The sequence below is a fragment of the Trifolium pratense genome, linkage group LG4 (assembly GCF_020283565.1).
Source record: "Trifolium pratense cultivar HEN17-A07 linkage group LG4, ARS_RC_1.1, whole genome shotgun sequence".
Lineage (NCBI taxonomy): Eukaryota > Viridiplantae > Streptophyta > Magnoliopsida > Fabales > Fabaceae > Trifolium > Trifolium pratense.
The window spans coordinates 44,346,119-44,368,610 of record NC_060062.1 but is presented as its reverse complement, the minus strand read 5'-3'; the positions used below and the strand labels follow the sequence as shown (position 1 = coordinate 44,368,610).

Below are 22,492 nucleotides of genomic sequence, written 5' to 3'. Positions count from 1 at the left end.
AGGATGCATACCCACCAGTGTCTGGATGGGTCAACCATGATGAGTTTGATGATTGAGTCCCCAGCATGGGATCGAATTACGGCTTACGCAGCCGAGAATAGAATCAAAATGGCTCTTGAAGCCATTAATGTTCAAGAAAATATGGCTGTCGAAGCCAACGATGACTTAAGGGATGAACTGGCCTTGGAGGCTAGTGAAGTAAATGATGGGAAAGAGCAAAGGTTAGATTGCATCTATGATGATGAGCCTTTGGGTTTTGAGAAAGATCCACATAGTTCGATTCAGAGAATGCAAGCCCAAGACCCTTTGCAGGAGGTTGATATTGGAGATGGCTCTGTTAAAAGGCCAACTTACATTAGTGCCAATATAGACCCAACCTTGAGAGAAAAAATGGTCGAGTTGCTTAAGACATACAGAGACTGCTTTGCATGGGACTATAACGAGATGCCTGGGTTAAGCAGAAATCTTGTCGAGCATAGGCTACCCCTTCGACCAGATAAGAAACCTGTAAAGCAGCTTCCAAGGAGGTTTGCACTGGAAATCATGACAAAGATCAAAGCAGAAATCGAAAGGTTGCTCAAATGCAAGTTCATTCGAACAACCAGGTATGTGGAATGGTTAGCTAACATTGTTCCTGTTATTAAGAAAAACGGATCACTTAGGGTTTGCATAGACTTTAGAGATTTGAATAATGCTACACCTAAGGATGAATATTCCATGCCTGTAGCCGAAATGTTAGTTGACTCAGCAGCAGGGCATGAATATTTGAGTATGTTAGATGGCTATTCAGGTTATAATCAAATCTTTATTGATGAAGATGATGTGCCAAAAACCGCATTTCGTTGCCCTGGCGCTTTAGGCACCTATGAGTGGATAGTGATGCCTTTTGGATTAAAAAATGCTGGAGCAACATACCAAAGAGCCATGAACTTAATTTTTCATGATTTTATCGAAATATTTATGCAGGTTTACATTGATGATATTGTTGTGAAATCCTCTTCCCAGGATGAACATATCGAACATCTTAAAAAATCGTTCGAAAGAATGAGAAAATGTGGATTAAAAATGAATCCACTGAAATGTGCTTTTTGTGTACATGCAGGAGATTTCCTTGGCTTTGTCGTGCATAAGAAGGGCATAGAAATTAATCAAAATAAGACAAAAGCTATCATGGAGACAGAACCTCCAGGAACAAAGAAACAGCTTCAATCTTTGCTAGGAAAGGTCAATTTCTTGAGAAGGTTTATATCAAACCTAAGTGGCAGAGCTCACCCTTTTTCTCCACTGCTGAGGCTCAAGAAAGGTGATGTATTTGAATGGGGAACGGAACAACAAAAGGCATTTGATGATATCAAGGCATACTTGTCAAAGCCTCCAACTTTAATGCCTCCTATTCGAAACAAAGCAATGAAGTTGTACATTGCAGCGTCAGATTCGACTATTGGAAGCATGCTCGCACAAGAGGATGAAAATGGCGTAGAAAAGGCTATTTACTATCTAAGTAGAATCTTGAATGATGCTGAGACTAGATATAGTCCAATTGAAAAGCTTTGTCTATGTTTGTATTTCTCTTGTACCAAACTTAAGCAATATATCAAACCAGTTCATGTTTATGTTTATTCTCATTTTGACATCATTAAACATATGTTATTAAAACCAATTTTGCATAGTCGAATTGGGAAATGGGCGTTAGCTTTAACTGAATATTCATTGACGTACCAACCCCTGAGGGCTGTAAAAGGTCAAGTAGTGGCTGACTTTCTTGTTGACCACTCGGTGGTTGAGACCCCAATAACATACGTAGAACATGAACCTTGGGTATTATACTTTGATGGCTCGAAGCACAAACATGGTACAGGAATTGGAATCTTAATCATTTCTCCTTCAAAGATTCCAACAAAGTTTAAGTACAAGATTAATGGAACTTGCTCCAATAATGAAGCCGAATACGAGGCTTTAATTGTAGGTCTAAAGATTATTTTGGACTTGGGGGCAAAACATGTTAAAATCAGAGGAGATTCTGAGTTAGTAATAAGACAATTGACAAAGGAATATAAATGCATTCAAGAACACTTGATGAAATATTTTGTCATTGCCTTCTCGCTACTAAAACGATTTGATTCATGTGACATTCAACACGTGCCTCGGATCGAAAACCAAGAAGCAAATGACTTAGCCCAAATTGCTTCTGGTTATAAGGTAACGGGGAAAAAATTAGATGAGATAGTTGAAATTAAAGAAAAACTAATCTCAGGTGAGGTAATACCCCATCAGCTGGGGGCAAATGAGCTAAATGTCGAAAGGGAGTCCGAAAGGGCTGATGCACACTTTGATGAAGCAATGACTGAAGTCTTCGTGATCGACAATTTGGCTGACACGGACTGGAGACAACCCATTGTTAAATACATAGAAAATCCAACAGGTACAGCCGATAGGAAAGTTAAGTATAGAGCCTTGAACTACACAATCATGGGAAATGAACTATTTAAGAAGACTCCTGAAGGGGTTTTGTTGAAATGCCTAAATGAAAACGAAGCGTATGTAGCAATTTCAAATGCCCATAGTGGAGCCTGTGGTGCCCATCAAGCAGGCCATAAAATGAAATGGCTTTTGTTTCGACAAGGTTTGTATTGGCCTTCCATGCTTAAGGACTGCATAGAATATGCGAAAGGCTGTCAAGAGTGTCAAAAACACGCAGGGATACAACGCGTTCCTGCCAGTGAGTTGCATTCGATTATCAAACCTTGGCCTTTCAGAGGGTGGGCTTTAGATTTAATTGGTGAGATAAAGCCCGCGTCATCCAAGAACCAACGTTATATACTAGTTGGGATTGATTATTTTACCAAATGGATAGAGGCTGTTGCCCTAACAAACGTGGATCAGGAAACAGTGATCAATTTTATCCAAGATCATATTATTTATAGGTTTGGGCTTCCTGAGACGATCACTACAGACCAAGGAACGGTGTTTGTTGGTCGAAAGATGCAAGATTTTGCTGAACAATTGGGTTTTAAGCTAATGACTTCGACGCCTTACTATGCTCAAGCAAATGGCCAAGTTGAAGCAGCCAACAAGGTTATAATTAGTTTAATTAAAAAGCACGTTGCCCAGAAGCCAAAGAATTGGCATAAGACCTTGGATCAAGTCCTATGGGCGTGTAGGAATTCTCCTAAAGAGTCAACAGGTTCGACACCTTTTCGACTAACATATGGTCACGATGCCGTGTTACCTGTTGAAATAATGATGCAGTCGATTCGAGTACAAAGGCAATGGGAACTACCCCCTGACCACTATGAGAACATAATGTTAGATGAGTTAACAGACGTGGACGAGGAAAGGTTGCAGGCGTTAGATGCTTTGATTCGACAAAAAGAGCGAATTGCTAGAGCATATAACAAAAGGGTTAAATCCAAACTCTTTGACGTAGGAGAATTAGTTTGGAAAGTCATCCTCCCCATGGACAGACGAGATCGAGTCTTTGGAAAATGGTCACCCAATTGGGAAGGACCATTTAAGATTTCTCAAGTTTTGTCAAATGGAGCTTATGAGATTGAAGAGTTAACCCCTGAGAAACGTTCAGTCAATATGAATGGCAAATATTTAAAGAAGTACAAGCCAATGTTGCAAGAAATAACCATAAAAAATGAATAACGCAAGAGTAAAATTTGCGAAATGGTAAAAGGAAATGCCAATAATCAAGTTTTATTCCGTATAAAATCAACAATACAACCAATCATTCAAGAATGTTCAAGAAAATACAAGAAATGGTTGAATTGTTGAAAGATAACCACTTAAGGTTTACCCTGAACCCGAGTTCCCTCATCCTTCGAATCAGAATTGGAAAGTTCTGAGATCTGAGAGTCTTCATCCTCAGAAGAAGGAGTTGGAGTTCCTGGGTATTCTTCATCAGGCTCTAGGGTACTGAGGAACTCAAGGTAATCCTCATCTTCATCATCTGAACTAGAGCTTGAAGAATCAGAAGAGAGAATGATGGTTTCTACTACCTTAGCTGGTGCCGGCCTAGGGCGAAGGATTCTAGTGCGTGGAGGTTTGGAAGCTGGAATCTTGGTTCGTCCCCTTCCAAGAGGACGTGGTGTACTTGAGCCCGGGGTAGAGGAAGGAAGATTTTTCTTGCTATCCATTCTTTGTGGAGAGGTGTTGATGCGTTAATTGGTGCAAAGTGCTGAACAAAAGAGTTGCAAGGCGTGGGTATTTATAGAAGGGTTAATACGCGTTAATAGCTAGGCAGTTACAACTAACCACGGTCAGTTTGCATGGGAAATGCCATTGCATTAATGCTTGAAGCTATGTAGTCAATTATGTTGACTGCTTTGGGAACATGTTCGCTTCATTCCTTACAAAGTGCCGTTAATAAGGCTTGGGAGAGTGGCCCAAAAGAAGGAAAGCAAACAACAACAAAGGAATAAAAGACTCAGCCAATATATAAACATGCAGCATTAAAAAGTCAAAACGGGCATATATTCAAAAAGCATGTGCGAAATTGTTCGACAGTTGCTAGTGTTAGAAGATTCACAATTACAACATCCAAAAGAGAACAAAAAACTTAAGACAAAAAGAAAATTTATAAAGTCAAGGTTGTTGTTGAGATGGTGAAGGAGGCTTTCGATTGGCTGCTTGGAATTGGTAATACTGAGTTCGAATAGACACCAGTTTACGCTGTAGCATGTTTTTATCACTAGCAAGGTGCTCAACTCGTTTCTGGACAGCTAGGCCATCACTGTAATGTTGGATGCCTTCACGTGCTAGTTCATCAAGCTTGACCTTTTGTGCTTCGATAGCTACTGCAGCTAGCTTTTCCATCTTAGCCTCTTCCTGTCGAACCTTTTCCTTCAGCGCTTCGATTTCAGATTGCCATTGAGCAATATTATTCTCACAAGCCACAAGCTGCTCAAGAGCTTCATCAGAGGCAGCTTTGATAGTTGTGACTTCTGCATTGCAATTATTAGCTTGCTCGAAATGGTGCTGCTGGGTTGCAAGCAGAGATGTCAAAAGGCTGCTAGTCCTGGTTAGGAGCTGAGACTGACTAACGAATTGTTCTAAAAAGGTTTCAGCCTGAGTCACTAAAAGGAACATGGCTTCGTCAGTCCTTGGGTTCTGCAGCTTGCGAAACAGGGCTTTGATATTGTAGTATATAGAAGAATCATGTTCAAGCAGGCCCAGCATATCCCCATTAAGGATCTCTCGCCTAAATCTGATTTCGTGCTCAAACTGTTCTTGCGCAAGTGCATCTTCCTTGTCTTCCGTGTTCCCAACAGCAGAGCTAGAGGCGCCATGACTTGATAAAAGCTTGTTGAGTGCATCTGCCGGGGTTAAATCTCTTAGCTCTTTGGCAAGTTCAGCCGGTAAGACAACAGTAGGAGGAGGTTTCGACACAGAGGTTCCCTCTTCACCAAGTGAATCACCAATGCAGGAGTTCCCATCATCAGAGTCGAAAAGGTCAGCACTGGGTGAACTGGACTCATGGTTTGACCCACTTGGTTGTGGTTGATTGGTAGTGGAATGTTCGCCATCAACAGTTGGCCTTTGTTCATTGGAAAGGTTGGCAGCAGGGTCAACTTGAAAATTGGTTGGAGGATCATTTTCAGCTAATACTTGGGCAGGGTCCGTCAAAGGACTTTGTTGCGGTAGGCCTTGATCAAGTTGGTCTTCTTCATTGCTAGGCTTAAGGGTATCATCTTCGAAAGCGTGGTGAGGCGAGCCAAGAGCTTTGGGTGGTGATGAGGTTTCAGTAAAGACGGCCGTTTCGACAGGCTGAGGAGATGAAGGTTTTTCTGCCACACTTGCAGGATGCGTACCACTTGGTCCTTCGACCATCCCTTCAGCCGCTTTGCTAGGAGCAGGCTCATCTTGAGGAATAACCTGGGCAGAACTTTTTGACTGAAATAAATGAAACCATGAAAGAATGAGTAACACAGTCAAGGGCTGAAGAAGTAATAAGAAGTAAGAATGGCCTACTTGGGCTTGAGGGGTAGCAGAAGCTTCAGGCTGTGAAGTTGTTTCTTTTGCAGTAGCAGAAGCCTCGACAACAGTGGCTGCAGCAGGAGACTTTCTGTGCTTCTTTTTCTTCTTTTTCTTCCTCTCCGATTGCTCTAAAGGAGGGCCCTCAGGTGATGCCAGAGTATCAGGTTGTGCCTCAATCTCAGAGGACTTGTGTTCAGGAGTACCTTCTTGGTTGGGTTGGTGTTCTTTTTTCTTCTTCTTCTTTTTCTTCTTCTCATCAGTAATGGGTTCAGCGTTATGAGGGAGATCTTGAATAATGGCAGCGTCAGTCTGCTCAGGGATGGTCGAAAGAACAGGAATATCCTACAGGCCACAGTTTAGTAAGTTCACATTCAAGACAAAAGAAAAAGAAATCTTAAGCTAAATGGATACCTTATCTGGAGCACTCGAACAAGTGGCTGGAATAGGTCTTTGTTTCTTCGAAACAGAAGGAGTTTCAGTTGAATGAGACCTTTTGCGCGAAGCAATCTGGAAAGGGCATATCAAAGTTAATATGGACACCCTACAAAAGTATGAGAAGCCACAAAAAAGGCAAAGGCCTACCTTTAGTTCAACCTTAGGTGGTGGAGGAAGAGGTTTGCTAGAATTGCTAGAACCTGCCTTCGACTTACTCCCTGCATTGGAGAAGTGCGCATAAGAGAAAAGCACGCAAGGTGAAAAAATTATGCAAGTAAAAGTAGAACCAAAAGAATACCTCTGGCGTTCAATTTCGACTTAATCTTGTTCAGAATAGATGAGTCGAACCCATTAGTGATAGCAGTGAGTAAGGCAGTCTTGTCAACCAGGCGTCCTTCATAGTGTCGAGACCACCAGGTAAAAAATTCCCTAGTGCAGGCATGTGAGGGAGCGAAGTCGAATGGGGTAAGCTCATAAGAAGGTTGATTGAAGTGGTTCAAGAATGAATGGAACTGTGGTTCTGTCATGCCATGCTTGCCTAAACAAACCTCCCTCTCTTCCAAGTATATGCTCTTAGGGAGTATTTGAGTTAAGCCAAATTGGCGAGACACCAGGTTTGGGAAGTAGCCAACTAACCCAAAATCTCCAGAGGTCAAGCCAATTCGACAAGACAAGACTGTAGGCATCAAGTAAGCATTCCAAATGTTGTTGGTTATCATCTCAAATTCTGGTGGAGAAGGAAATCTGTGAGTAAACCAAGGAGGACCAAGTGGCCTATCCACAAAAGGAGCAAAGCTAGGCTTGAACTTCTTCAGGCTGAGAAAAGCATTAAAATACTGTTGGAAAGCTACATCATAACCAAGGCCTCTTTCCCTAGGAACCATCCTCGCCAACCTTGTGCCTTCGATTTGGCGCGTTCTCGATTCCTCATAGTATGGCTCAGGCAAGAAAAGGTCGAGCTCAGCATGAAAGGTAGCAGTTAGCCATAATTGCAGCAACCAAAAAGGGCCAGCACCCAAAAAGGTAGATCCATCGCCTGTTCTCTTAAGGTGTTCGCAGGCATCCCTCATGGATTCATAAAGACATCCAAGCACAAGTCGAGCAAAATTGAATTGCTGACATTCATGTAGTTGAATAGCCATAGGGATGAATTTCTTGGCTACTTGGAGAGATTGAGTGCAGAAGACATACTGCGATAGCCACAAGGTTAGGAAAGCAACGTGTTCTTCGTCACTCACTTCGTCACTAGTCTTTCGATTTTCCACAATGTATTTGGAGTAAGACTTGTTTCGAAAATCAAATTTGATGGTGTCGGAAGCCTTGCAAGGATCATAAGTGTCGCCAAGAGGCGATAAGCCAGTAATGGCCGCAACATCCAACAGTGTAGGAGTCATCATGCCACATTCGAAGTGGAAGGTGTTGGTAGAAGACTCAAAGAAGTGTAAAGCAGCAATAATCATCTCTTGCTGGTATTTAAGGCCTGTCCGAGAGAGCTGAATAAGGTCATAAATACCACAGGCTTGCCAAATATCAGCCTTATCACGTTGTACCCTGTCTAACCAGCCAAGGTATTGGTCATTCAAAGAAGGAGCCGATCGAAACACTCTGTTAGGCGCCTTGATATAGCTAAAATTATAGGGTTCACTAATGAAAACCCTAGGAGCACAAGGTTTATAAACAGGAAAGATAGACAGAACCTTGGAATTACGGCTTTTATCACTTGGTTTAGGTCCCCCAAACGCATGCACCAAGTTATCAACAGAATAAGGAAAGATTAATTGACTTTCCCAAAACTTTTGCAAGTCCAGACGCAACGATGGTTCTGGAACCACATCCTCATCGTAAGAAGAAAGAGTGGAGGCGGTCCACTTACCGGCGTAAGGAAGGAATTTTCTGACACCTGAATCTGACGCCATTGATGAAGGTGTAAAGATGGTGTAAAAGAATGGATTAGGGTTAAATTTGGGAATCACAGGTTGTTTGAGATAGTTGAGGAGAATTCAAGTGAAAAGGAAAGTAATAGCTTGGTGATAAACAAAAAGGTGAGAACAAGAAGTCTTTTGAAAGCAAGAATTCAAGAAAGAATCGCAGAAGATGAAGAAGAAGATGAACAGTTGACAGAGCGAAAATTGGAGAAAAACGCAATAAAGGAAGAATCTGGCTATTTATAGAGGCACACGGATTGAGGAAAATAGCAAAGTTTTTTCAACTTCCTAGGTTGACAAGTGTCCAAACCCCTTGACAGGGGGAAAGAAAAAACAAGTTGTGGAGCCAATCCAAAGTTTTGAATGGCAGCCTAAACGATAGGAGAGATAAATGGAAAAGAAAGTTATCCATTAATACTTTCAAAAATGCCACTTCCTCTTTCGATAGACACCGTCGAAAATGGCATTTTTGGGGGGCAATTTGTTGGACATAAATTTGGTATTTATCAATTAAATATAATTGGTGGGTCCAATATTTATTTTGGGGGTTATATTATCAAAACAAAACTTTCAAAGTTGATGTCGAGAACTCCCTATGTCGAAGCAGAAAAGCGTTTCGAGAGCTGTAGAAGATGCGTATAGTTTTGGTTTTACCAGGAGGCTATCGAAGGCGCAAAATCGAATCGAGAGATAGTTGGGCCAAGCCCAAAAAAGAAACAACGAATGGCCCAAAAGATCTTGGCGCGCGCTGAAGGAATGAAAGATGAAAGTGGAGAACGTGGTCGACGTGGCAAATGAAGGAGCGTCCAGATGATCGAGAAACAGTTACCACTTAGTAGTAGTATTTATAGTAGTTTTTCATTCGGAACAAGGGTCACAAAATTTATACAAACATTCTCTCTAAAAATTCTAAGTACTCAGCGATCGAACGAACGGAATTCGAAGGAGAAATGTATGTTTTGTGAACCATCTTTATTTGTAATTGTTTTTCATTCAATGCAATGCAATTTGTTTTCCAGTAATTTTTTCTAAGTCTGAATCCAGATACTTGCTTGAGAAACTGCTACTTCGAGGCGATTCGAATTAGTTTCTCTTGTATGCTTTAAAATATTTTAATTCCTAAGTGTTTGTTTCCTTAGTCAAACGAACATTCAAACAGTTTTCTTGAAACGAATAAACACAAAATTGTCCTGAGATTTACTAGTTGATCTCGCGAGTTTAAATACTTAAACTAGCGGTTGTTTACCAAATACCAACGTAAACACTCACACACTGACATTATTTCTTTTTTTTGTTGGTAGAAATTTTTTTTTCCTAAAAAAAGACTAAAATAAGTTTTTTTACGCAAATAATTTTGTTATGAAAAAGTAAAACCGTTACACGCACGTAGCCACGTACTACGCATTGGAAATTATAAGTGCGGCTTATCAAAAAAAAAAAAAAAAAAAAAAAATAAGTGCGGCTTTGCTTACAACTTTTCAATATATATAGATGTGTGGCACATGGCAACAATGAATCTAAGGGCTGAGATTAAAATGTTAAAATTTAATTGAAAAAAAGAAATAGAAAGAGAGAAACTGTGTTAACGTTCTCTTCGTTTTGAATCCCTTTTAATTTTGTTCACATCACTCAATTTTCTATTTTTTTTGCATTCCTGAGGATGACGGTGATGAGAGGAGCCACGGCGGTGGCAACGGCTGAGAGGAAGAGGAACAGTCTGGATGAGGCGCTGATAGGAAAAGGGAGAAAGAAGAGAACGCCTTAATCGCATCCCTTAGATTCATTGTTGCTAGGGTTTTCTATTTTATGCTCGATCGTTTGCTACGGTAATTTTTTCAACTTTCTTTCCATATATTTGCATTTTGATTCTTCATTAACACAACAATATTCAATCTTCTGCTTCATAAATTCAAAACCCTTTTTTCTTTTATTATGAAAATTAGGGTATAAACCCTAAATCAAAATCCATTCAATTTGATAAAAGATATAACTTTACCCATTTTTTTTCTTTCATTTTTGATCATTCAAGAACATTCAATCTTCTGCTTCAGAAAAACTAAAAAAAAAACCTTAATCGTGCAAAAAGACAGTTTTGGGATAATTATGGGATAATTCAAGAAAATTCAATCTTCTCCTTGAAAACAGGAAACTTTAATTCAAGAAACGTTTTCTGGCCCAAAAAATTTCAATCCTCTGCTTATTGGTTTATAATCAATACCTATTGGAAATGATCAATGATGGGTTTTCGATTTTCTCATGCATCTATAATGTCTCCCTTAACTTGAAATTACCTTCTAAATAGTGTGAACACAGACACAACACTGACACATATAATTACATAATTTACATTCAATTATTCCAAATTATTACCGGTGTCGACATTTCCGTGTTAGTGTCATAGCTATATCTATCTCAATGCTGATATTTTATGAAATAAAACATATATCTAGACAGACCCAAGTGAGTAAATACTGGTTTAACTAAGTTTCAAATACACTTCTTTACAGGATGTAGCTGAAGAAGTTAAGCAGATTCATAATGTTATGGGAGCTGGTGTAGATGTTACCTTTGATTGTGCTGGTTTTAACAAAACCATTACTACAGCATTGAATGCTACTCAACCAGGTGGCAAAGTTTGTCTAGTTGGAATGGGACATTCCGAAATGACTGTGCCACTCACACCAGCTGCTGCAAGGTAATCCGACTTCGTCCAAAAGTATGTACCAAAGATACTTACAGGGACTAAAACTAAAGTGTTATATTAGCAGGGACTAACATCATATCATATTTAAACCAAAATTAAATAAAATGTTATATACTGACAAAATGTATATAATGTGACTATATTATAGACCCCTTTAAAATATTTACATAAATTAAGAAAAATAAGTATGTGTGTATATAATGTGATTATTCATAGTGATGCATGGATGGATATATAATCTTAATGACCCTAGTCCCTGAATGTGAAAGTTAGTTGTTGCCTTAATTGCTACTCAAGCAATTGTCTAGATCGGTGTCTGATTTTGTATTAAAAAAATTATGAATTTTTATTCATAGTGATGCATGAATGTATATATATATATATTCTGCTTTGATGACCCTTAGTCCCTAAATTCAATTATGCAACTGTGATTAATAGAAAAGTTTTGTAAAGGTTGGATGCCTCAATGACCTTTGAGAAAAATGCATTATGAATTCCTTATTCATAATGGAAAAATAGGATGGTGGCTGTACAATTGATTTTGCATTATGAACTTAATGACCCTTGTCCCAAATGTTATATACCAATTGGAAATGTTGGAAGAACTTGATGACCCTAGTCCCTGAATATGAAAGCTAGTTGTTGCCTTAATTGCTACTAAAACAATTGTCTTGATCGGTGTCCGCTTTTCTATTAAAAAAAATTATGAATTTTTATTCATAGTGACGCATGAATGGATATATATTCTTAATGACCCTAGTCCCTGAATATGAAAGCTAGTTGTTGCCTTAATTGCTCCTCAAGCAATTGTCTCGATTGGTGTCCGCTTTTCTATTAAAAAATATTATGAATTTTTATTCATAGTCATGCATGAATGGAGACATATTCTTAATGACCCTAGTCCCTGAATGTGAAAGCTAGTTGTTACCTTAATTGCTACTCAAGCAATTGTCTCTATAGGTGTCCTCGTTTCTATTAAAAAATATTATGAATTTTTATCCATAATAATGCATGAATGGGTACAGATTCTGCTTTGATGACCCTTAGTCCCTAAATTCAATTATGCAACTGCAATTAATGGAAAAGTTTTGTAAGGGTTGGATGCCTCAATGACCTTTGAGAAAAATGCAATATGAATTCTTTATTCATAATGGAAAAATAGGATTGTGGCTTTAGAATTCATTTTGCATTATGAGCTTAATGACCCTTGTCCCAAATGTTACATACGTTGGAAATGTTGAATGAACTTAATGACCCTAGTCCCTGAATATGAAAGCTAGTTGTTGCCTTAATTGCTACTCAAGCAATTGTCTCGATCGGTGTCTGCTTTTCTATTAAAAAAGTTATGAATTTTTATTCATAGAGATGCATGAATGGATATATATTCTTAATGACCCTAGTCCCTCATATGAAAGCTAGTTGTTACCTTAATTGCTACTCAAGCAATTGTCTTTGTTGGTGTCCACTTTTGTATTTAAAAAAATTATGAATTTTTATTCAAAGTGATGTATGAATGGATATATATTCTTAATGACCCTAGTCCCTGAATGTGAAAGCTAGTTGTTGCCTTAATTGCTACTCAAGCAATTGTCTCGATCGGTGTCTGCTTTTGTATTAAAAAAAATTATGAATTTTTATTCATAGTGATGCATGAATGGATATATATTCTGCTTTGATGACCCTTAGTCCCTAAATTCAATTTTGCAACTGAAATTAGAAGTGATTTTGCATTATGAACTTAATGACCCTTGTCCCTAATGTTAAATAAGTTTTGTAAGGGATGGATGCCTCAACGACCTTTGAGGAAAATGCATTATGAATTCATTATGAATTCTTTATTGATGATGGCTTTAGAAGTGATTTTGCATCATTGACTTAATGACTCTTGTCCCAAATGTTACATAAGTTTTGTAAGGAATGGATGCCTCAATGACCATTGAGGAAAATGCATTATGAATTCTTTATTCATAATAGAAAAGTTGGATGGTGGCTTTAGAAGTGATTTTGCATTATTGACTTAATGACCCTTGTCCCAAATGTTACATAAGTTTTGTAAGGGATGAATGCCTCAATGACCATTGAGGAAAATGCATTATGAATTCTTTATTCATAATGGAAAAGTTCGATTGTGGCTTTAGAAGTGATTTTGCATTATGGACTTAATGACCCTTGTCCCAAATGTTACATAAGTTTTGCAGGGTATGGATGCCTCAATGACCTTTCTGGAAAATGCATTATGAATTCTTTATTCATAATGGAAAAGTTCGATGGTGGCTTTCAAAGCAAAGCAATTTTAATATGAAATTTTACTCAAAATGTGGATGGTGTCGGTTGTCTTTTTATGACCGTAATTGTGAAACTGTCACTAGTGGTATGGTATACATGTTCAAGATTCTAATAGCAACCATGTATTCTACCAAATTACCCAACTACATCCCATTTTAATGGTATGACGTGGAGAACTAGTTGATTCTTATTGGATGTCAGTGTAACATTAATTTACACTGACAAAACATATCCAATAAACTCAAATTGAAAGTTGAACTGTGGTAATTTTCATCGGCGGCAGATTGCTGAAGGCCAAAAATATTCCAACCACACCAACGTGGCAAGTCACCTGTAGCGGTTGACCAAAAATCTGTCACGCTACAGTGGTGCCATCGGCCTTATTCAACAACACTGACACCGAGTACATTGATTGTGCAACTTCGTCATTAATCGAATGCAAAGAATCCAAATGTAATATTTATGTTAAATCATTGGCTTACTTAATTTTTTATGTTTGAAGGACCTCATGATGTCAGAATTAGAATGATAGCTGTTGGAATCTGTGGGAGTGATGTTCACTACCTCAAGGTAGATATTGTTACCGTTACATCCGATTTCAATATTCGACAAAAAAATATAAATCCGATTTCAATTTCCAACATAATCTGTATTCTGTTATTTCCTGCACTTATCCATGTTCTGTCTAGTAAACAGTTTCAATGTTTATTGGATTATTTGTATTACTTTAAGACAATGAGATGTGCAGATTTTATAGTTAAAGAACCGATGGTTATTGGTCACGAGTGTGCTGGGATCATAGAAGAAGTCGGTAGTCAGATACAGACTTTGGTGCCTGGTGACCGTGTGGCAATCGAGCCTGGGATTAGTTGTTGGCCTTGTGACCATTGCAAACTTGGTCGATATAATCTTTGCCCTGAGATGAAGTTTTTTGCTACTCCACCAGTTCATGGTTCCTTGGCTAATCAGGTTGGTTGAAACATTCACTTCTCAAAGTATTTCCTTTGCATGGTTACGTTCAAGGTTGCGGTTATGTTGCAAACCTTTGTACTGCAGAAAAATGTGACAGGTGCCGGTGCAATTGTGGTTGTGGACACAATTTTGTTAATTTGGAAGAGCATTCAATCTTCTGCTTGAAAACAGGAAACTTTAATTCAAGAAACGTGTTTTGTCCCAAAAACTTTCAATCTTCTGCCTATTGGTTTATAATCAATACATATTGGAAATGATCAATGACGGGTTTTCGATTTATTCATTCTTGATTATTCAAATACTTTCAAATTTCTGCATCAATAAAAAGTGAAATTTCAAATTTTTTAAGGATTGGATGTCTTGATGCCTAAAAAATGTTGGATAAATTACTTAATGACCCTAGTCCCTGAATGTGAAAGCTAGTTGTTGCCTTAATTGCTACTCAAGCAATTGTCTCTATCGGTGCCCGTTTTTCTATTAAAAAAAATTATGAATTTTTATTCATAGTAATGCATGAATGGGTATATATTCTGCTTTGATGACCCTTAGTCCTAAATTCAATTATGCAACTGCGATTAATGGAAACGTTTTGTAAGGGTTGGATGCCTCAATGACCTTTTAGAAAAATCCATTATGAATTCTTTATTCATAATGAAAAAATAGGATGGTGGCTTTAGAATTGATTTTGCATTTTGAACTTAATGACCCTTGTCCCAAATTTTACATACGTTGGAAATGTTGGATGAACTTAATGACCCTAGTCCATGAATATGAAAGCTAGTTGTTGCCTTAATTGCTACACAAGCAATTGTCTCAATTGGTGTCCACTTTTCTATTTAGGTTTCCGCTTTTCTATTAAAAAATATTCTGAATTTTTATCAATAATAATGCATAAATGGGTACAGATTCTGCTTTGATGACCCTTAGTTCCTAATTTCAATTATGCAACTGCAATTAATGGAAAAGTTTTGTAAGGGTTGGATGCCTTAATGACCTTTGAGAAAAATGCATTATGAATTCTTTATTCATATTGGAAAAATAGGATGATGGCTTTAGAATTGATTTTGCACTATGAACTTAATGACCCTTGTCCCAAATGTTACATACGTTGGAAATGTTGGATGAACTTAATGACCCTAGTCCCTGAATATGAAAGCTAGTTTGTGCAAAAACCTCACTTCTCTAATATCAAGCTTCAAAATTAGAGGTTGGAGGAGAGTTTGATTGATTAAGAAAAATGGGTAAAGGTGGAATGTCAGTTGATGATGATCTTGTTGATCAACAGAACATGGCTGCATGGCTTGTTGGTTTAAACACTCTCAAGATTCAACCTTTCAATCTTCCTTCTCTTGGTATTCTTCTTAATTTTCCTATATAAATTCCATTCTATTACTATTATTATTGTTGTTATTGTATTGATTAAAATATATGATTCAACATTCTATAACATGGTTTGGATTAAGTTCATTGTTAAAAATTTGGGATTTGTATTTTCTGTAGTTGAAAAATTAATCAAGTTTACACAGTCAAGTAATTCTGAACTTTGGATTAATTAATAAATTGGATTCGAAATTTGGAAATGGTTTTCGGATTAAGTTCATCTTTAAAAATTTGGGATTTGGATTCTCTTTAGTTGATAAAAAAATGATGATGTTTACACAGTCAAGCAATTCATAAATTTGATCAATTAATATATCGGATTCAAAATTCAAAGAGAAAATAGGATACACACTCGCAGTGTAAAATTATTGTACACTATCATCCAATAGCAATCATGTATTCCGCCAAATCACCCCACTATATCCCACTTTAATGGTATGACGGGGATAAATGGTTGATTCCTATACTGACAAAGCATATCCATTAAACTCAATTGAAACTTGAACTGTGGGAAATTTCATCGACGGCAGATTGCCGAAGGGCAGAAATCTGCCAAACACACCAATGTCGCCTATAGTGGTTGACCAAAAATCTGTCATGCTACGATGGCGCTATCGCCCGTATTTAACAACACTGATTCTGAGTACGGTTTGGATTGATTGTGCCAACTTCGTCATTAATCGACTGCAGAGAATCCAAATGTAATATTTATGTTAAATCATTGGCTTACTTCATTTTTTATGTTTGAAGGACCACATGATATCAGAATTAGAATGAAAGCTGTTGGAATCTGTGGGAGTGATGTTTACTACCTCAAGGTAGATATTGTTACTGTTACATCCGATTTCAATATTCGACAAAAAAATATAAATCCGATTTCAATTTCCAACATAATCTGTATTCTGTTATTTCTTGTACTTAACTATGTTCTGTCTAGTAAACAGTTTCAATTTTTGTTGGATTATTTGTATTACTTTCAGACAATGAGATGTGCAGATTTTAAAGTTAAAGAACCAATGGTTATTGGTCACGAGTGTGCTGGGATCATAGAAGAAGTCGGTAGTCAGGTACAGACTTTGGTGCCTGGTGATCGTGTGGCGATCGAGCCTGGGATCAGTTGTTGGCGATGTGACCATTGCAAACTTGGTCGATATAATCTTTGCGCTGAGATGAAGTTTTTTGCTACTCCACCAGTTCATGGGTCCTTGGCTAATCAGGTTTGTTGATGAAATTTGCAACTTCTCAAAGTATTTCCTATGCATGGTTGCGTTTGTGGTTCCGGACACCACAAAAACCTTTATATTGCAATTGCGGTTTCTGACCGCAATTAAAACCATTGATCTTTGTCCAAATGGAAGTTTATTTTTCATTTCTAAATATAAGAATTGTCGAGGAACGATGACAGTATGAAGTTAAAACTCACATACAAGTAAGGTATCATCAGGATGCAAAACAGGATTATCTTTATCTGCAGAATATTAAAATGACTTTACAAATATTGTTAAAATCGAAAATTCAGCATAATGAAAGCAGATAAATAAACGCATAAAAGCACAACAATTGATAACAAAGTTTGCAACTATGCTTATGTCTCCAATATGAGAATGACTGTTGTAGTTTTATATTATGTAATATTCTGGGTTACAGAGAATAAAACTGTGTAAATTCTATGATGACGTTCTGCTACGCTCGTTGCACTTTTAGCTTCACTTGCTCTGTTACACCACACTTGATGGTCTCCAGCAAATATGAACCATACTCGATAAATATCTAATAGATGAAAATGATAATATTGAATTCCATTCCATCGGTTCTTGTTCTCAGATTTGTTTTCTTTATTGACTCACATCAACCAATAGTAGCATTGTTCATCTTAGCACTTGATTCTACAATTGTTCTATATATAAATGTATAGTCGGTGGAAGAATATATTTTGAAATTAAGTTATACCCTACAATTGATTATTCAATTGTTCTTATAATGTATTCTGGTGAATTGATCGTTTTATGCAATCCAGATATTCTGCAGTGAACCCTAATTCAGCCTATAGATACCCTTTTCGGAGCTCTTTAAGTACCACGTCATAACACTTATCCACATTACTCAAATGATAATGTTGAACACTGGTCTCATATGCCAGTACTTGTATATATGCATGTCACATACACTATCTAACAATATTTGTCTGCGGTTAAATCAAATAAAACTATGTTTGAGTTAGAATTTCTCTCTTCAGATAGTACATCCAGCAGACCTATGTTTTAAATTACCAGACAACGTGAGTTTGGAGGAAGGGGCAATGTGTGAACCATTAAGTGTCAGCGTTCATGCGTGTAGGCGAGCTAGTATCAGACCAGAAACAAATGTGTTGATTATGGGAGAAGGACCTATCGGACTTGTTACAATGCTTTCAGCTCGCGCTTTTGGTGCACCTAGGATTGTCGTTGTGGATGTGGACGACCATCGTTTATCTGTTGCAAAAAGTCTCGGTGCAGATGATATTGTTAAAGTTTCAACAAACATTCAGGTATTTTCAATCAGAAGTTCGTTGTTAAAAATTTGGGATTTGGATTCTCTTTAGTTGATAAAAAATAATGATGCTTACACAGTCAAGCAATTCATAACTTGGGAATTTGGATCAATTAATATATTAGATTCAAAGAGGAAAGAGGATACGCACTGTCATCCAATAGCAACCATGTATTCTGCCAAATCACTTCACTACATCCCACTTTAATGACATGACGTGGAGAAATGGTTGATTCCTATTGGATGTCAGTGTAAAATTAATTTACACTGACAGAGCATATCCATTAAACTCAAATTAAAACTTGAACTGTGGGAAATTTTGACCAAAAATCTGTCACGCTACGGTGGTGCCATTGCCTGTATTTAACAACACTGACACTGAGTACGGTTTGGATTGATTGTGCCAAAATTGTCATTAATCAACTGCAGAGAATCCAAATGTAATATTTATGTTAAATCATTAGCTTACTTCGTTTTGTATGTTTGAAGGACCCGATGATATCAGAATTAGAGTGAAAGCGGTTGGAATCTGTGGGAGTGATGTTCACTACCTCAAGGTTGGTATTGTTACTGTTACATCCGATTTCAATATTTAAAAATAAATAAAATATACATTTAGATTCGGTGAGTTTGATGATCTTAATCTGGAAGTGATTTCCTACATAATCTGTATTCTGTAATTTTCATTCAAGATGTTATCTCCTGCACTTATCTATGTAGTATTTTATTACTTTCAGACAATGAGATGTGCCGATTTTATAGTTAAAGAACCGATGGTTATTGGTCATGAGTGTGCTGGGATCATAGAAGAAGTTGGTAGTCAGGTACAGAGTGGTGCCTGGTGCCCGTGTGGCGATGGAGCCTGGGATCAGCTGTTGGCATTGTGACCATTGCAAACTTGGTCGATATAATCTTTTCCCTGAGATGAAGTTTTTTGCTACTCCACCAGTTCATGGTTCCTTCGCTAATCAGGTTTGTTGAAAAAATTCACAACATCTCAAAGTATTTCCTTTGCATGGTTGAGTTTGTGGTTCCGGTTATGTTTCAAACCTTTGTATTGCAGAAAAATGCGACCGATGTCGGTGCAATTGCGGTTGTGATATTGTTGCGGACACTGCAAAATCCTTTATATTGCAATCGCAATTGCGGTTTCTGACCGTAATTTAAAACCATCTTTGTCCAAATGGAAGTTTACTTTTCATTCCTAAATATAAGAAATGTCGAGGAACGATGACAATATGAAGTTAAAATTCGCATTCTCGCATACAAGTAAAGTATCATCAGTAACCAAAAACAGCATTATCTTTATCTGAGAATATTATATGAATTTCACAAATATTGTTAAAAATAGCAAATTCAACCCTCAAGAAAGAAGATAAATAAACACACAAGAACACAACAATTGATAACAAAGTTTGTCAACAATGCTTTAGCTCCACTTGCTCTGTTACACCACACTCGAGCGTCTCCAGCAAATATGGACCATACTCAATAAATATCTAATAGATGAAAATTATAATATTGAATTTCATTCCATCGGTTCTTGTTAGATTTGTTTTCTTTATTCTTTTACATAATGTGCTTTTTCTTCATATTTACTCACATCAACCAATAGTAGCATTGTTCATCTTAGCGCTGATTCTACAATTGTTCTGTATATAAATGTATAGTCAGTGGAAGTGTATATTATGAAATAAAGCTATACTCTATAATTGATTCTACAATTGTTCTTATAATGTCCTCAGGTGAATTGATAGTTTTATGCAATCCAGATATTCTGCCGTGAACCTTAATTCAGCTTATAGATACCCTTTTCGGAGCCCTTTATGTACCACGTTGAGTTGTCTTTTCTACTCAAATGTGTCGGTCATAACACTTATCCACATTGCTCCACGTGGTAGTCTTTAGCTATCTTTTATATACCAACTGGTTTTCTCGCATGTGTTGAACACCGGTCTCATATCCAAGTACTTGTATATATGCATGTCACATACTCACACTGTCTAAGAATATTTGTCTGCGGTTAAATCAAATAAAACCATGTTTGAGTTACACTTTTCTCTTTTCAGATAGTACATCCAGCAGACCTATGTTTTAAATTACCAGAGAATGTGAGCTTGGAGGAAGGGGCGATGTGTGAACCATTAAGTGTCGGCGTTCATGCGTGTAGGCGAGCTAATATCGGACCAGAAACAAATGTGTTGATTATGGAATCAGGACCTATGGGACTTGTTACAATGCTTTCGGCTCGTACTTTTGGTGCACCTAGGATTGTCGTTGTGGATATGGATGACCATCGATTATCTGTTGCAAAAAGTCTCGGTACAGATGATATTGTTAAAGTTTCAACAAGCATTCAGGTATTTTCAATCAGAAGATTCTTAATATCACTTGAAAGTGAGGTTGGTTTATTTCGTATATTGAAAGAGGAATTGATACAAACCAAAATTCACAGATAACAAATAAAACAGTAATATAATAAGATGAATATAAAAGAAAGTTTTATTGATGAATTTGTGGAGTGAAGGTAAATACAGAACAGGAATAGAATTTCCAGATCTGACACAGGGTCACACCCCTATAGGAAGTTAGTACAACCTCCTACCCTTTCTCAAATATTAGCGCAATCTGAGATAATTCTTACATTCCTCTCTCCCCTCCTTATATCATGGAATTTGGTGGAGTGCTCTCCCTCACTCCTAAACACGTCCACAATCTTCTAGCAACCTTAGCCACTAAAGACTTTTCTGCCCTTCCTTCTAGAATATACCAACCAAGGTTTGGCCCTACTAGTCACTGAATGAATTAATTGCTGATGAGGTAAATCATCATTGGTTTGGGTCCTATCGATACTTCCTCCTTCAAAATGGACCTTGTCCTCAAGGTCAAATTTTGGAAATTGACTTATAATCATTAACTCCTCCTCCCAAGTTGCTTCCTCCACATTCTTGCCCTTTCAATGAATTAATAACTGTTTCACTTCCTCACCTTGCTGCTTCACTTTTAGTAGCAAGTACAGCCTCTGGTTCACAAATTTCTATTTTCTCTTCCAACAGGTCTGGTAGCTCTTTGTCTTCTTGATAATTTCCCACAACTTTCTTTAATAAAGATACATGGAAAACATGGTGAACTCTAGACCCCTCAGGCAGCTTGAGTTTATAAGCTACTTCCCCTACCCTTTCTATGATAGGATAAGGACCATAATACTTGGCTGCTAGTTTGGCATTTATTCTGTGGTGACTACAGATTGCTTCCTGTGAGCTCTAAGCTCTAAGAATGGTAAGTAGTGTTAAACCAGTACTCACCCCAATGAATCCATGTCACCCAAGTCTTTGGCTGATCAGCTATAAAACATCTTAGATAAGTTTCTAAACACCGGTTAACCACTTCGGTCTGCCCATCCGATTCTGGACGATAAGCTGTACTCATTTTAAGTTTGGTTCCTTGTGATTTGAATATCTCCCTCCAAAAACTACTTGTGAAAATAGGGTCCCTATCACTTACCATAGACAAAGGAATACCATGTAATCTGACTATTTCCTTACAAAAAATCTCTGCTATGCTTCTGGCTTGTATATGGATGCTTTAGTGGAATAAAATGTGCATATTTAGACAATCTATCAACCACCACCAAGATGGCCTCAAACTGTTTGGACTTGGGCAATCCTGTGATGAAACCTAAGGATATATCTTCCCATATTTGCTCAGGAATAGGGGGGATTTGAAGCAAACCCCCTGGGGAAGAGGCCATATATTTCTGTCTTTGGAATATATCACATTGCCTCACAAATTCCTGTATAGTAGTTTTCATACCAATCCAATATAAATTTGCAGCCATATATGTTTTGTAAAAACCTGAATGCCCTCCTTGAGGAGTAGAATGAAACTCTTGCGGTAGAATAGGAATGAGTTTAGATTGGCTGGAAATTACCAACCTATTTTCATGAAAAAGAGTACCTTTTTTGTAAATATATTCAGGCCATGATAAGGGATCTTGTTGAATCTCTGCAATGATTTTTTGTAATTTCTCATCTCCCTTTACTTCCGTTTTGATCTGCTCCTCTCGTGCCCAGGTTACTAAAGACCTCATAGTGTTCAATTCACTGCCTTCATATACTCTAGATAGGGCATCAACACCTTTGTTGAGCTTGCCTTGTTTATAAATAATATCAAAATCATAACCCATCAACTAGGCAACCCAGTTCCGTTGCTCTGCTGTTACTATCTTTTGCTGCATTAACTGCTTGAGGCTCCTTTGGTCAGTAGACATAACAACTGG

The 22,492-nt window shown here is 37.6% G+C and overlaps 1 protein-coding gene across 3 annotated transcripts in view; it reads left to right on the top strand.

The window, feature by feature from the left end:
* The first annotated feature begins 9,920 nt into the window (after positions 1-9,920).
* LOC123923883 (sorbitol dehydrogenase-like) overlaps positions 9,921-22,492 on the top strand; it is a 29,197-nt gene continuing 16,625 nt past the window's right edge. The window contains exons 1-9 of one of the 3 annotated variants that reach the window (XR_006814506.1): positions 9,922-10,168; positions 10,850-13,902; positions 14,065-14,301; positions 15,590-15,656; positions 16,435-16,502; positions 16,665-16,901; positions 17,921-18,211; positions 18,703-18,837; positions 18,951-19,179. Coding sequence is in view for 2 of the 3 variants with exons in the window: in XM_045976629.1 (XP_045832585.1) it covers positions 13,825-13,902; positions 14,065-14,301; positions 15,590-15,656; positions 16,435-16,502; positions 16,665-16,901; positions 17,921-18,211; positions 18,703-18,729 (1,005 nt within the window). In the remaining variant the exon portion in view is untranslated. Of the gene's footprint in view, positions 10,169-10,849; positions 13,903-14,064; positions 14,302-15,589; positions 15,657-16,434; positions 16,503-16,664; positions 16,902-17,920; positions 18,212-18,702; positions 18,838-18,950; positions 19,180-22,492 lie in introns of those variants that run through there. The other 2 variants (XM_045976629.1, XM_045976628.1) reach the window with 2 other exon arrangements.